The sequence below is a fragment of the Crinia signifera genome, chromosome 1 (genome assembly GCF_055691185.1).
Source record: "Crinia signifera chromosome 1, ASM5569118v1, whole genome shotgun sequence".
Taxonomy (NCBI): Eukaryota; Metazoa; Chordata; class Amphibia; order Anura; family Myobatrachidae; genus Crinia; species Crinia signifera.
This window is the reverse complement of record NC_139217.1, coordinates 309,215,373-309,232,151: the sequence shown is the minus strand read 5'-3', so window position 1 is coordinate 309,232,151 and position 16,779 is coordinate 309,215,373. Positions and strand designations below refer to the sequence as shown.

General features: G+C 40.0%; 1 protein-coding gene across 1 annotated transcript in view; it reads right to left on the bottom strand.

The window, feature by feature from the left end:
* VPS13A (vacuolar protein sorting 13 homolog A) overlaps window positions 1-16,779 on the bottom strand; it is a 226,647-nt gene that overhangs the window by 70,338 nt on the left and 139,530 nt on the right. Inside the window, exons 47-51 of the mRNA XM_083186138.1 lie at window positions 13,189-13,468; window positions 8,911-9,306; window positions 8,369-8,473; window positions 6,252-6,398; window positions 5,006-5,134 (exon numbers count right to left, since the gene is read on the bottom strand). Coding sequence (XP_083042264.1) covers window positions 5,006-5,134; window positions 6,252-6,398; window positions 8,369-8,473; window positions 8,911-9,306; window positions 13,189-13,468 — 1,057 coding nt within the window. The remainder of the gene's footprint in view (window positions 1-5,005; window positions 5,135-6,251; window positions 6,399-8,368; window positions 8,474-8,910; window positions 9,307-13,188; window positions 13,469-16,779) is intronic.

Below are 16,779 nucleotides of genomic sequence, written 5' to 3'. Positions count from 1 at the left end.
ACGGCAGAGCTAACTGCCATATACAGCTAAGTTAGAGCGGTCATAGCTTCTGGTCATTGTAACACTGTGTATACCTATACTTAATACTGCTCTGCCATCCGGGGTTAAACAAACCCAGTACCCGTTATACCGACCGTTCGATTAGTTCAGAACGGGTAGAGTTATCTGCAGTTAACATCTATCTATTACATGGTGAATATTCCACCTATTAACCCCTTCCCGACATTGGACGTACATTTACGTCATGGTCGGGAAGTACTTCCCGACACATGGCATAAATGTACGTCATGGATTTAAACTGTCACCGCGTCTATAGACGCGGTGACAGTTTGGAGATGTCTGCTGTCCCTGACAGCAGACATCCCCCCTCGCCGCCCGGGGGGGGCAGGAATGCCCCCCCCGGTCGGCGATCGCTGTGATTGGCTGTTCAAATGTGAACAGCCAATCACAGCTATTTCTGTGTTACCGGCGGCTATGCCGCTCGGTAACACAGAAAACGGTGGTGATCGGTGCTGTTAAGTACAGCACCGATCACCACCGATCCGCGGACACCCCCTCCCTCCCACCCGGCAGCACTATGTGCTTACCCGGCACCCGGCAGCCGCTCTCCTCCCTCTGTTATGCGCCGCAGCGCTGCCTCCCCCCTCCCTCCCTCCCTCCCCCCGCCAGCAGCAGCAGCACTAGGGACATAGTAAAAATGAAAAAAAATAAAATGAAATGATTATATATATATATATATATATATATATATATATATGTGTGTGTATGTGTGTATATACACACACACACACACATATATATATATATATATATATATGTGTGTGTGTATGTGTGTATATACACACACACACATATATATATATATATATATGTGTGTATATACACATATATATATATGTGTGTATATACACACATATATATATATGTGTGTATATATATATATATATATATATATATATATATATATATATATATATATATATATATATATATATATATATATACAGATAGATATTCCCGACCGAAGACGTATATATACGTCATGGTCGGGAGGTACTTCCCGACCGAAGACGTATATATACGTCATGGTTTTAAACTGTCACCGCGTCCATAGACGCGGTGACAGTTTGGAGATGTCTGCTGTCCCTGAGCCCCGGTCGGCGATCGCTGCGATTGGCTGTTCAAATGTGAACAGCCAATTGCAGCGTTTTCTGTGTTACCGGCGGCTAAGCCGCTCGGTAACACAGTGATCGGTGGTGATCGGTGCTGTTAAGAACAGCACCGATCGCCAGCCCCCCCCCCCCCACCCGCCAGCCCCCCTCCCAAAGCTGGTGACCAAAATGGGGTCACTTGTGGGGGGGTTCCACTGTATTGGTGCTTCGGGGGTCTTGCTAATGCGACATAGCACCCACCATTCATTCCACCACCAAAAATCACTCCTTCCCTTCTGAGTCCTGCCATGCACCCAACTGGTATTTTTTGGTCACATGTGAGGCATTGCCGTACTCGGGAGAAATTGGGGCACAGATTTTGGGGTGCTTTGTATCCTTCATTCCTTGTGAAAATGAAAAATTTTGAGCCAGATCTGCATTTTTGTGTAAAAAAATGTAATTTTTTACAGAAAAATGCAGTTCTGGCTCAAAATTTTTCATTTTCACAAGGAATGAAGGATACAAAGCACCCCAAAATCTGTGCCCCAATTTCTCCCGAGTACGGCAATGCCTCACATGTGACCAAAAAATACCAGTTGGGTGCATGGCAGGACTCAGAAGGGAAGGAGTGATTTTTGGATTTTGCAGCACAGATTTTGGTGGAATGAATGGTGGGTGCTATGTTGCACCAATACAGTGGAACCCCCCCACAAGTCACCCCATTTTGCAAACTACACCCTTCAGGGAATTCATCAAGGGGTATAGTGTACATTTCAAACCCCCAGGGGTTTCACCAATTTTGATACAACTGAGCTGTGAAAATGAAAAATTATTTTTTTTTATTTTCACTGCCCAGTTGTACCACAATTGGTGAAACCCCTGGGGGTTTGAAATGTACACTATACCCCTTGATGAATTCCCTGAAGGGTGTAGTTTGCAAAATGGGGTCACTTGTGGGGGGGTTCCTAACTTTTAGCATCTTATGGTGCCTAGAAACCTACATGGTGCCTAAAAAATAATCTCATAAAAAGGAGGCTCCAAAATCAAGTAGGTGCTCCTTCTATTATGAAGCCTGTGGTTTGGTCACCGTGCACACTAGGGCCACATATAGGATATTTATGAAAACAAAAGAATTGGGGGAATCAATTTTTAGTCACATTTCTCTAGTAAAATCTACTGTATTCGTTAGAAAAATGTATTAAAATTGAAACTCTGCAAAAAAAATGAAATTTTGAAATTTCACCTACACTTTGTTTTAATTCCTGTGAAACACCTAAAGGGTTAACAAACTTCCAAAATGCTGTTTTGAATACTGTGAGGGGTGCAGTTTTTGAAATGGCATCATTTATGGGGGTGTCTCACATACAAGTCCCTCAAAGTCACATCAGAACTGAACTGGACCCTAAAAAAATCAGTGTTTGAAATTTTCTTGAAAATTTGAGAATTTGCTATTCATATTTTACGCCTCCTAGTGTCCAAAAAAATGAAAAGGAAGTTGAAATAATGATGGCAACATAAAGTAGACATATGGTCTATGTTAGTTATTAACTATTTTGAGTGGTATGATTATTTGTCTCACAAGCAGAAAATTTAACATTTTGCAAATCGCTAAATTTTCCATTTTTTCACGACATTTTGGTATTTTTCACAAAAAAACACAGACTGTATCGACCCAAATTTACCACTAATTTGAAGTACAATGTGTCACGAAAAAACAATCTCAAAATCACTGGGATAAGTAAAAGCAAAAAAAAGTTATCCCCACTTAAGTGAGACATATCAGATTTGAAAAAAATGGCTCTGTCAGGAACGCAAAAACTAGCTCTGTCAGGAAGGGGTTAATTGCACATAACAGTATACTCTTAATGATTGGCAGTTAAACTTTATTTGGATACAGGTTGATATAACACGTACTGAAAGTCTGAAGTAATAAATGAGAGGGGACCCACCTGGGATATTTCTCCCCCCATATATATCTCTTAATAAAGAATATACCAGACTGCACATGACCTTTACTCGTGGTTAAACAATATTTTAACCGACCGTTAGTTCAATTAACACTGAACTGGTTGGGTAATTGACAGATTAGCACCAATCAATTGAACGGTGTGTATCCCTTACCATAAATCGTGTGTATATTAATTGCTGACTTAAACAGCAGTTGTTAGGTACTCAAATGTCTTAAAGTGCATGTTATTTAAACTGCACAGAACATCTACCTTTTTGAGATAGTGCAAATAAATGTGTAACAGTACATATATATGGGACCCTATTGGGACATTCTTCCCTCCACATAAACCCCTAACTGCGCTCACGGTCAAACTTATCAGTGACCTATCCGCATGAGACCATTCGCTCATTAAAATCTGCGGACTAACCAGCAGTCAAATACTGTTCCTTTTTTGTGTGTGTTCTTTTTTCGTGTATGATGTATTAATGCACGCTAAACTCAATCGCCGTATTCTAAAGGGGACCTTATAAGGATATTTCCTCCCCCTCATTACCTAGGCAAATGAGATAGTGCAAAATCAACACGGTCATTATAATACATGAGAGGGGACCCTTCGGGACATTCTGCCCCCCTATTAAAATTTAGACCTAAAACCACACAATAATCAACCTTTTTGCACATATCTGCAACAAACAATACTCAATATATATCTATGTATGGTGTGAATGAGAACATACTGACACACCTTGAAAAAGAAGGAAATTTAATCCAACGTAGCACATAAATTGGGAATCTCCAATCTGGGTGTACAATTAGGATCAGATCCATACACACCAGGAGATTTGGAAATCTGACCAATCTGTGCTTACTACTAATACTTTTAATTTCCTCGTGTAATACTGAACAACTGCTGTCACCACTGACAAATATTCAGGGACACAATCGCATGTAGCATTATTTCAGACACCCATTGGCACTAGCAAGGATCACCGACCATACCAACCCTAAGTACTCACACCCAACGATATCTGTCATATAGGCTATCCAGCCACCAGACACGTTAAGGGTAAATAATAAAAGGCGGTATTAGGAGAGGTGATCTATTAGATAGGAGGTACTGCGGGCAAATACCGCACGTGCATCTTTTAAGAATCACTGTACTCACTGTTTAATGTTTTATGTTAGTTTGTATATTTCGCAGTTTTAAATGAACCTATTAAAAGGTATGTTTTAAGAGTCTATCAATTAATTTCTTCTTTGGTGCACCACACCTGTGACAATCCCTACCCTTTCTCCACTTATACTTTGCTCAAAATTGTCCGTGGTTGCACACCCCTGTGTTTATAACTGATACCACTACCAATACTTACAGGGGGCCTATCTCAACATTGTAAATCTATATGTTTAAGTCTTGTGCAATCGAACCCCCCAAAAAAACCGATCTCGCTGTGTAGGCAGTACCCATGAAATGCTACATTACAGCATTTTCCATTTTCCTGAATACAGATGCAGTCACACACAGAATATAGGCATGCTGCATATCATTTTAATCAGCAAAAGCTACTTGTGTTCAGTTTTGAGAAATGTTTAATGGAAAAAGTCTCCCACAGCGCTAAAAGATCATACGGCACTCGTGCGTTATGTAGAATGCGAATTCCATCGCATGGAGGATAGATGTATGTGGATACATCTGTACCAGTATACTATAAGTTGTTGGGGATGTACATGTTGTGCAGCTTACTTACATTTTAACCATGAGATTTGCCATCATAGGTCCAATGATGAAAATGATTATCTCCTGACCTAACCAATATATAGTATAGTCTAAAATGTTACTGCGGTGCTTGTTGAACAGCAGGTAATCTGATATGGCTTACATAACACATATAACAGTATAGATTACCTTGTCACCCAGATGCAGCAATGTGCAGTTTTCTTGTTTATTAAAATGTATTTTCTTTGAAGGTATCTTGCAGCCATCGACATTAATAATTAATTTACTATTACTATTTTCAGGCCAAAAGGGTACACACTGCAATAAAACAAATAGTACATATAAACTATATACTTTTCTTTGTGCAGAACGTAGAACTAAAGCTTGGTACACAGAGTGGCGAGATATGGATTCGTTCTGACATCTGAATAAATCCGTCAGCCCGATTTGCCCACACACATTGTGCGCTTGCATGCGGCCGCACGGAGGAAAGATCATTTGATGGATACTCACCATGAATGATTTTTCCTCTGTTCGGTATGAAAAGTAAATCTACAATTACTTTTCATATGGCAGCTTTCTGCTGAATTGTGTTCGAGCATGTGACGTCACCCGCCCCTCCAAGAAGGCATGGGCACGCCTGTGTTCACAGGGGTACCCCAGTGTTTCCAAGGGTGCACTTCCTGGATGACAATCATTTTGCAAACGTCCCGGCGAGTGTAAATCTTGCTGAAGGCATTCGCTCTGGGGGGTTTGCACATGTGCGTGAGTGCACACGCTGGGGTCTGCCCAGCTTTTCATGCGCATACCAATGAAAATGGTGGGTGCACCCATTGAAATGCTGGGCATACCCCTGCTAACGCAGACCTGCCCAATCAGTGCCCAGCAGTCAGCGCTCACCTCAAAATTGTCAGAAAGCGGCCATATCAAAAGTAAGACCAGGCTTATTTTTCATACCGAACAGAGGAAAAAATCATTCAATGGTGAGTAACCATGGAATGACTTTTACTGTGTGCAGCCGCATACAAACGGATGTGTAAGTGTACACATCCTCTCGCAGCGTAGTGCTGGATTCGGGCTGCGGGGTGGGCGTGCGTTCATTGGGGCGGCGTTTACTTGCTCACTAGGCAGCAAAAATACACATCTGACATAGCATATTGAGGGGTGGATTTACTAAGCTCGTGAAGTGATAAAGTGGATGGTACTTTCTCACATGCCAATCAGCCCCTAACTGTCAAGTTACAGGCTGAATAGAAAAAGTTACCATTAGGAGAGGATTGGTCAGTGATAAAGTACCATCCACAATATCACTTCACCAGGCTTAATAAATGTGCCCTTATGTAAGTCATATTTAGCGCACAGAAAATAGATACTGTATTTCATAATCTGTTGTATTTAAACATAAATATACAGATACAGAAGATGATAATCAGACCTGTCCAGAGCCAACAACTACGACTCTCTGCGTATCCTCTTCTATAACATCCACTTTGTAAATGCTTCTATTTGTGATCATAAAAAATGGTGTAAAAGTGACAATTCTGGTGACATTGAAGCTGCTGGCATAAATGGAGACACCAACCTAAAGTGGAGGACAAACAGATCATAATGATGCACTTGCTATAGTTACATAAAATGATAGAATTGATTACATTATATAAAATACTAAAATCATATCAATGTTATTATGATCATTTCAACATAAATATCATTGGTATTATGCCATTTTCCATGTGATTTTTTTTTAATGGTAAATCAGAAATGTTGTTAGAGCTTTAAGAAACAGCTGTACAATTGAACAAAACAAGAGAGAGAAAGGAAAACAAAGCATGAGGGAGTCTGCAATAAACAAGAAATACAGAGATAATTGGGGGTTGAAAGAGGCAGCCTTTAAACAATTTGGGAAGAAATCTGAGGGAAGAAGGTGCGAAGCATGGTTTTGGTGATGTAGACTAGCATATCAGCATGGTGAGGCAGGAATAGGATATAGTTCCGGTACAGTGGGAAGGGACCACAAGTGCCATTAGGCACAAGAGCAGGCTAGACATGGAGTATTATAGAGTAGAGTTACAGTAGTTAGGGTAGGGCTTGATGTAGAGGGTGGGGACATGGAAGTGGAGGAGGAATATGTTGGAGAAGGGAGGGAACAAGGGAGAAGAGACACAAAGATAAAGCTCTCGACAGTGGCGCTTTTATAATGGGTGCAATGTGCGTGGTGCATGGGGCCCCTGAGTCCCCGGGGAGCACACACCTCACCCATTCATTCATACTGATTCCTTAGCGCTGCCTGAATTGCCGGAAAAATGGGCGCCATTCCATTTTCCCAGTGGTTCACGCATGTGCAGTAGAGTCTGAGTGCTCTAGTGCCCAGACTACTGTGCTAGGCAGCGGATGGGTGCTGCTGCCAGCATATAGGAGAAAATGATGTGTAGAAAGTACAATAATACAGACAGAATGGGAAAAGAGACAGGAAGCCACAATCATGAGGCGATAAGTTGTGTTGTATTGTAGTGTACCATCGAAGCCCAAACTGTTTGATAATTGACCACTATGTTCTTGGATCTGTTTATGTATTCCATTTAACTCCGTGAGTGCCAACATCTCTGTGAGCAAAGTTTAAAATATCCACTAAAAATACCAGCGTTGCTCATTTGTTATAGAAATTAAAAGATTATATTTCCTATATAAAGGTAAACATAACAAGTCATTATGATGAATAAAAATGTTTGCTTGGCAATTTTCACACCTATTTTGACAAATTCACTTGGAACTCAAAGGGTTAAGAAACTGTTGTCTCCGATTGTAAAGCGCAACGGAATATGCTGCGCTATATAAGAAACTGTAAATAAATATATAAAGGCTAACTACTCCACACCTCTATGAGGTATCACCAGCCACTGACCACTAATGGACCAAATTACTCCTTTGTTAAAATGAAAGAAAGTTTTATAGGGACAAAGATCTGTTTCAAACTTGCTGACTATGTAGAGAGGGAGCTGTGAAGACAGTGATTGGAGGAAGGAGCAGATAGAGACTGGAGGTGGGGAGTTTGTTGGCTAAAACCTGTAACAGCTCAAATTGAAAGTAAAACTGTCACAGCTCAAAGTAAAAATATAACGTAATGTAGACAAAATAAAATGTGAGATGTTCCATAGATTATCTTATATTTGCAAATGTAAGTAAAGCTTCTGCTTTTCATTTGGAAATTAATAGCAATTTGTATTAACTCACATTTGCTATTGCTTAGACATTGAGCTACTTCCATTTTGTACATTAGTGTTTAAAGCAATGGTCACGACCTGAAGCAGGGCACACATTAGACGATAACAACAAAAAAAGTATGCAATGTCATCAGCAATTTAACTACAACTATTTTTTAGCTTTTTTTTAGGGTTTTTTTTTTTTTTTGATTGGCTACATTATGTTTTTTTAGACCTTTCCAAAATACTCGACACAGGCTCCCAAATTACAGTGTCATCGTATGAGTTAGTAGTTTGATATTACAAGAATGACTACAATATACAGTAGTAAATGTTTTCTGCTATAACTTACTTGGTAATCCAGATGTTTACTTTTGCACTTCACAGCCCCATGAGTTCCAACAGTATCCATAGAAAAGGGATCTGACAACTCGCTGTCAGTTATCATGAGCTGGACCTGTAAAAGTAGCACACAACAGTCAGTGTGATGGCAACACAAAGGCGGGCGTGATGATTTTACAGTTCTCAATAGCACTGGAATATAAACACAGGCTAAACAGTACTAGGCAATGAAATGTATCATCTAAAATTTTCTTGTCAATTAATATATATTAAATAGTTTCATGAACCAACAAATCCATGCACACTATTAAAAGTATAAAAGTATGAAAAATATTAAGGGTATATTTATAAAAACATATAAAAGCAATGAGGCTACAACATTATAATATAAACAAAAATGAATATAAAAATAAAAGTACGGTACATAAAACAACAAATGATATAATTCTAGTGACAAGGTGATAAAAGTAAAAGCAAAAACTACACCAATACATTTTTACTGAAGGATACAAATTTTACTTCGCTTTTATCCTCAAGGTCATATCATGATACCTTATTATTTTGGAAAAAGTTCTTTGGCTTGAAGGAAAAAAGAAGGGGTTTCTTGTGATCAGCAGGATGTTTGTGATGAATGTCATCAGCCTTGTACTGCAGCATCCTGCCGGTCTTATTCACCATCCAGTATGGACTATGAATTGCAAAAATAGTCTGCCCAGTGGTGTAAGTGACATGGACCGCGATGTCCAGTTCTGTCTTCTCCAGCTCTGAGACACAGTGGAATCTGATGAAGTGAATGTCTTGCTGCTTGCTTTGGATCGGATACTTGACTTCCCAGTTCAGTTCACGGTAATTTAATAACCATAACCTCAGATTTGTTTGGTCTATGACTGCAGTGTGTAGCTGGACTGAACATCCATCTTCTATGAGAACACGCTCATCGGGTTCACCCTAAAAGAAATATCACTTGCATTAAAACCAGCATTCTATAAAGAAAACTAAACTAGGATTTGCATGTTACTATAATTGGTCGTAATTAATTTCACAGGATAATGTCCTGAAATATAAAGTTTGGGCTAACGGGTCAGTGTTTCATGTTACATAGAGAGCTGCTCAAATACAGAATGATACACTATTCTGCGGGAAAAGCTTGTATGCCAAATAAAAACTAACAATCATGTTCCTTTCAACTTTTTTATGTTCAGATATATACATTTTTTTCCCCCAAAAAATATTAATTCGCTTGAAAAAGTCAAAACAACATATCCTTTAATTCTTAAATAAGAATGGTAGTCATAGAATAAAAGCTATCCAAAACAATGTTGCCACTTTTTGTGCTTACACTTGAGACGTGTGGCAAGCTAATGGTTTAGCACAATGGTGCACCATGTTTGCCTACTTATGTGTCTGCCCCATGTGGACAAATGTATATAGCGGTGTATTCAATCTGAATCTGATATTTCCAACAGGCGGAAATGTTGGCACACACCTATTCAATGTGGCCACGAATTGGTGAAAACAGCTGCAAATTCAACAATTTAGTGGATATTTTCGCCAATGCAAATTCAACTTTTTTAAAAGCCGCATCTGCATTGGCAAAAACGTACACTATATTGTCGAATTCGCAGTTGGTTTCATCAATCCGCAGCCAGTTACACCGATCGATGGGCTATGCAGCCGTCAAATTTTTTTCCCCGATGGTTGGATAGATTAAATAGTCTAATGTGAATACGACCTATTATTGGTGAAAAGTGACAATATTTCAGACTTTCGGAAATATTGCCACTGATTAGATACTCCCATGAAACAGTGGGCCTAATTCAGCATGGACATTGAGAAAAAGCAGCTGCTGAAATTAAATAGTTGCCATCCAGAAAAAAAAAAAATCCAATTGCAGAATCGTACTATCCCTAGACCTATGTCTAAAACTATATGTAATACATTCACTCAAATTCTCACACATTACATTTGGCAGGGGGCAAACGCAAAATAGCCAGAACCCTATCCCTTGACAAGTCTTCAGAAGGAGTAGCTTTCCCCGTCTTTGAACAGTACCATTCGGCCTTTATTCTTAGCCAGGCCAGAGACTGCTTTATACGAACTGAACCTAAACCTTGGGTAGTCATTAAGCGTTCTTTTATGAGCCCTCTGCCCTTCCCTGATTTGTTTTGCCTTTCTCTCAGAAAGCTATTCCATCTGGGTCTGGACTGCGTAAAGTGGTACACACTGCTTTACTAGTCTGGTATAAATTAGTCTTCAGCAGTTGGGAGATTTTTCTCCTTCACCTTGATTGTCCTTATTGACTATTGCACAAATGATACCCAGGTTATGCTTTGACTCATGGAATTGTCTAGGTCTTGCCTCATTGAAAGATGTGATTGGAGGTACTGTATGAAAAAGGTGCCAACTTTCCTGCTAAATAAACATTATAATATCCGTAAGCAGTATTTCCACAAATATTTACAATTACGGCACTGGTTATGTAGTTACTCGCCTGGACAACCTGGTAAAGTTTCCTACCCGAAGGTACTCACTATGCAGTTTTGCGCTTTCTTAGGTAAGGGAGGTATCTCCTGGTGATACAGATATTTGATTTCAGTTAATAAAAAGGTAAGCTGCCAAACCAACTTAGGTGGGAGGAGAATTTATCCAGGACTCTTACGATAGAGGCATGGGACTATTTTCCTCGCATGCTTTAAAGTTTCTGTTTTACAGAATGTGCTATAGGGCTGATTTCCTTCCAGAATGACAGCATCAAATATGGCCTTCAGTCTCACAATTTTGTTGGAGGAATTTTGGATGTATAGGGCAGCTGCCCATGGAATTTTTCATATGCGAGAGAGTTGAAGAGAAATCAGGTCTGACCTGTCTCTCGGTCAAGTTGGACCTGTGTATGGGGACCTTTCGGTGTAGATATTTCTATTGCAATCTTGTAGCTCTATATTTCATTATTGCCCTGGAAAACTTGCAATTGGAGATACTTACCTAGTGAGACATACTTAATTAGTCACTAAGGCCCCTATAGCACAACTACGGAAATCACCAACAATCCCTACCATAGAATACTATTGGAAGTAAAATTCACAATCATTACCTTTTTGAAACTGCAGATAGTAAATATTCCTCAACTGCCACCTCTATACATATGAAGTGGGTTCGTATACAGACAATCTCTTTACAGTATTTATCGATTTAACGATTTTGCAATCCTCAAACCCTAATCAGAGTTAATGCATATATTTATATTATTAGCCCTCCATAACGAGATGCTCTTGCGGACTATGGGGGTTATACTGCTTGGTACGGTGGGACCATATACGGATCGGGGTTTTTTTCATCTGCGCATGCATAGCTTTCGCAATGCGCATGTGCGGCGACCTCACACCACTCACGGACGGGTCTCTCCGTGCGGAAAAACCTGTCCGCAAGAGCACGGTCATTGTGGGCGGCATGTGGGCCTTTTTATGGGAGCGGCCGGAATAATGAGGAAAACTGGGCGTAAACATGGGCATACACGGGGGTGTGCACACAAAATGTATGGTGCCACAATTGCCTCGATCGGCGAACGCACCGTGCATTTTGGCCCAAAAACAGGCAGACACCAAAGATAGCTCCAGACCACCCCTAGAGATACCGTATGAGAGCGGACGCCTGGGTCTTCTAATTAACGCTGATTACTACATCTGAATGTAATAAGCAATGCTGCAGCCTATTAAGTGAAAACCATGATTTCACTACCTGCAAGCCATACACAGCCCTCAACCACATTGGAAGCATATCTTTCTACACTTCTCTACATGTAAAGGTTGGTTTCATTTTAGGTAAGATTCATTCTAAGACCTGCTTATATATGTCAAGGTAGTTATTTTATAACCATCTACACCCATTCAGTAAGTGTTTTTGTATACTTTAAAAAGCAGGACACTCAATTCACAGAAGTCGACATGTGTCAACTTTTTCACTGTAACACAAACATAACTTTATTAAAAAGTTAAACCAATGTGGGGACACATAGATAGTAAAATGCCACATTAGAACATAATAAATATACATGTAATGAGGGTTAAAATGTTGTTTTATTAGGGTCTTTATTAAGGTAGACAATTGAGTTAATAGAAAACAATTATTGAATAAAAGTTAGAATAATTCATTAATTGTCTTAATTATAGTCCAAAGGCAAGATTTGCAGGGCCATATATGTGAAGGGTATGCCACCGTGCATGGACGTACGCTCCCTCTCACGATCGGTGACACACGCTGAGTTTTCCATTGAAAAAAGGCGAGACCCGTCCGTGCACTGGGGCGTATGCTTAGATATACGGAAGATGTCGGTATCAAAACGGACGAGACCCGTCCGTATACGGGGGTGTACGCTCTGTTGTACGCCAGTTATCGGTGGCTAAGAGGAGACCCGTCCATGCACGGTGGTGTACGCCGTGTACCCCACTCCCCATTGTCGGTGTTTTGTGACCGTCCGTGTGCGGATGTTCTGTGGGCAGATTTAAGCTCACCGTCCGCATACGGGAAACGTACGGTGAAATGGACCGTATGTACATTTCACCGACCTAACCAGAATAAGGCCCTATGATTCCTGAAATAATACTGACTAGATATAATGTTTGGCTGTATAGTGTATTGTTACTCGTATATTACGGTAATAGATTTTATGTTTTATTATGTGTGATAAATCTGGTATACTGTACCTGTTTGTCTACGCCTGTGTTTTTTTTTTGTCATTTTCTTGTACCTTTCTATTGTAACTATTTTTTATATATATTATTATTGATATAAAAATGACCAATAAAAATGATCGTTTAAAAAAAAACCACATACCTCAATAGCATATGCAATTTGATAAGGAAGTAAGTTGCGGAGGACAACGCTTGGCCACAAATGAACCACGTACGGCAGGTCCCACTTCTCATCAGTGCAAGCAGAAGAAATCAGGATGTCCATCACGGGCACAACGTTTACAATGAGTGAATCCCTATTATTCTTACAAGACTGACATTTTGTCTCTATTAGCGAACACTGGTTTGCCAAGAACTCTTCAAAGCCGATTCCTTCACATTTTTCATATCCTCCTTGCACAGGCTTAAAGCACAGTGTTGACCTAAAGGTGTATAGAGAATGTCAGTGAGGTGCAGATACCAAGGTTTAGCCTTATATGTGTGGAGTGTGTATTGTCAAGCAAAACTACCAGGTTTTACATCTTTCTGGAAACATTTAAGTGAACAAGATGGCATACAATTTGAGTCACCGTAATCAATTCTGATTAAGTAATACAGAAAATTAACCAGATGTATATTTACTCACATATCTTCATTTGAAGTGACACGTAGAGACATAAATTAAGAGCTTTACAATCTTAAAGATACAGATATGTCCTCATACACTATTGTTGCAGTCATGCCAAGCATCCTTCTTAGTGCACATATCCTGTATGACTTGGCTTGTACTGAGTGTTTTTTATTGCGATATTTGTATACAGATTCAGGCTGAGCAAATGAGTCTGAATCTGTATACGAAGTGCTATGATGCAGAATCCATAGGTGAAATGTAATAGGATGAGAGATTCAGAAAGTGAGAGATTTGGTAAGAAATCTCCAGGTTTTTCTTACCAAACCTCTCAATTTCTCAATCTCTCATCCTATTACACCCCCCCCCCCCCCCCCAACTTATTTTCATGCCAAGTTCTGTTGCACTTCTTATACAGATTCTGGCTCAGATATACAAGTCCCACATATTACATTAATCAGTGCAGTCTTAGGAGTCTTATGCTATTGTGTTGCTTTACATTGCGATCAAATGCACATTCCAGCAAAACCGATGAGAAAAAGATGCTACAGGCTTGTGCCACCAGCTTGTTGAGGCTAGGTATTTTTTTTTATGTATCTAACCAGGACATATTACACTGCTTTCATTGTTCTACATTGGATTAAGGAGCAAACCTTTAGTACACTTAAATTAAATTGAATCAAGAATGCTCTGTGGTTTTACTCCTCTATAACTTCACCGAAGGTCTTGCACTTCTACAGTTTTACTGGGAATTATGTGTTCATTTCTTTTTCCACCTAACCAATTTTTCATAACAAGGGGAGCTATGTGAGGTGCAGAACATCACAGATTCATGATCTCCCTCACACAACAGATCTAGAAACATCAATTTGTGGAATAGCACTGCCAAGTGATGATTCTAAATGTTATCATTTGTATGAGGACTATCCCACACAAAAGGTATCACAAATGTATTCTGCCTGTATGCATTCTAACCATGTGATTCAGTGTGTTGTACAAACTCATATCTGGCAAAATATATCCCATCATGCAGAGCATTGTTCCCTTTAGGATAGTGATAAAACAAGTGTAGGTCAATTTTTAGGGCAGATTATATCAGTCCAGTCAGTGGCACAAGCAGGAATCTAAGGGCCCTAGTCTGAAAGCTGAGGGTCCCCTCTTTCCAAAGGTACAAGAATTTTAAAAATTGGCCCTGGGGAACTGGAGATATCGGACTTCAAAGCAGTGGTCCCCATCCAAGCCTGTTATTTGCTCTTCCCAGTCAGATATTTCAGGCTCTGTCTGAGGGTATATTCCAAAAGCTGGGACTCTCCCCCTTTGATGAACACTTGCAGCTTGTCTCTTCTGTTCCCAAAACCAGAAATATCAGCCTTCCAGCAGCTGGTTACTGCTCCAGCTCCAAACACCTGGTATGTAGTTTTATATGCTTATTGACAGATTGCTCTGCCTTCTGAAATCTGATCCCCTAGTCCCCAATACCATTTGGTAGGTGGGATTCTCTAGTTTTTAATTCCATTAAAATCTAAAAAATCTATTTCTGGGAACTGGAGATATCTTCAGTCAAGCAAGCTGTCCTCCCACCAGAAAATTATGAATAATAAGCCCACTCCACTATACACCCCTCCTCTGCGTATTAATCATCCTCTACCACCCTAGAAGTTATGTAACAGGGCCCCTTCATTCAGCCCAATGCCCACTTCTCCCACTCCATCTCCCACCATCTGTGCAGTAAAGGGGTAATTAGTGGAAATTACTGATCCAGGCCCTACATGCTGAGCGGTTGATATAATACCCCCTACCACCTGCGGGACATCAAAGCTTCCCCCACCCTACCGCTGGAGGATCTGTAGGGGCCCCAATACATTGCTATGCCCAGGGGTCTACACTGCTGTTATGTATGTATGTATATATATATATATATATATATATATATATGTGTGTATATTATTATTATTATTATTTACATACATTTGGTCTATCTATAATACTTTAACTGACCCGGCATATACTGGCAAAAGAAAGGGAAAGGGGGGAGGGGAAAGGCCGAGGGCACTGGGCTATAATGACAAGGGGTAAGAAGGCATACTCCAATCAATGTAATAAAGTATAATTAATATGATAGAATTGTGGAGGTGCTCCCAGGGAGTAGGGTAATTGTAGTCAAAAAGTTTAGATATCCAAGAGAGGATATCAAAAAAAGACTCCCGGGTGGGGCACAGCCTTCTAATGAAAATGAATTACTGTTAATACAATCTTTATTAGTTAAAACATGGCCCTATTTGCGGGTCAAGAGAAGACAAACAACAATACAGACAAACAGATAACACATATAAGTAAAATACGTGAGAAAGTAGTGAAATATTATTTAAGAGTAGGTCTGTCTGGGGATTCCGCGGAGAAAATAATCCAATAAATCACAGTATATACATCTACACGTGTAGAATCCTATTAGACAGTGGTAAGCCTCAAATACCAATCAATATTAAGAGAAAAAAAAAAAATGTCAGAATCAGCTAAATTCAATTAGTAGTGGTGTTCCTGTAGGTGACTGAATGATCTGGACTGGGTATATCTGTGTTGCTGGTATCTGGCAGTATAGTATAGCTATAGAGACACCTGAGTATGGGTATGCTAAGGAAGTCGCTGCTGCCTGTGCATGTGACGTAAATCAGTGAATGCGCAGTTGAGCGGACTTCGAGAGCGTCACAGGTGTTAGAATGTAGATGAGGGAGTTTCTGCTGTTTCTAGGGGTGACCTGTCTGGCTCTGTTATACAATGTACAGCGCAGAGTCAGATCCAGGGTCCCCCAAAAATGAGAGAACCCCGAATAAGAATAAGGTGTAAGGTACCCCTTCACCCTGTCTCTGGTGTTTGCTGCTATCTTCTGTGTACAGAAAATCTGTAGTGAACAGAAGTTGAGCGATACCACCAGGGTAGTGAAGTGTAGAAGGAAGTAAAGTTTGCACTTCAATGGGTGGTAGCACGGTTGCTTGTGCAAGACAAAAATAAAAGTAGAACTAGTTTTATGAGAAGAGAGATGTCTAATGACCTTACATTAATGGTCAGTAATACAATGAAGGTTGCAGGTAACTGCAAATTTTCTCTTATCTCAACCTGTTCTTTAAT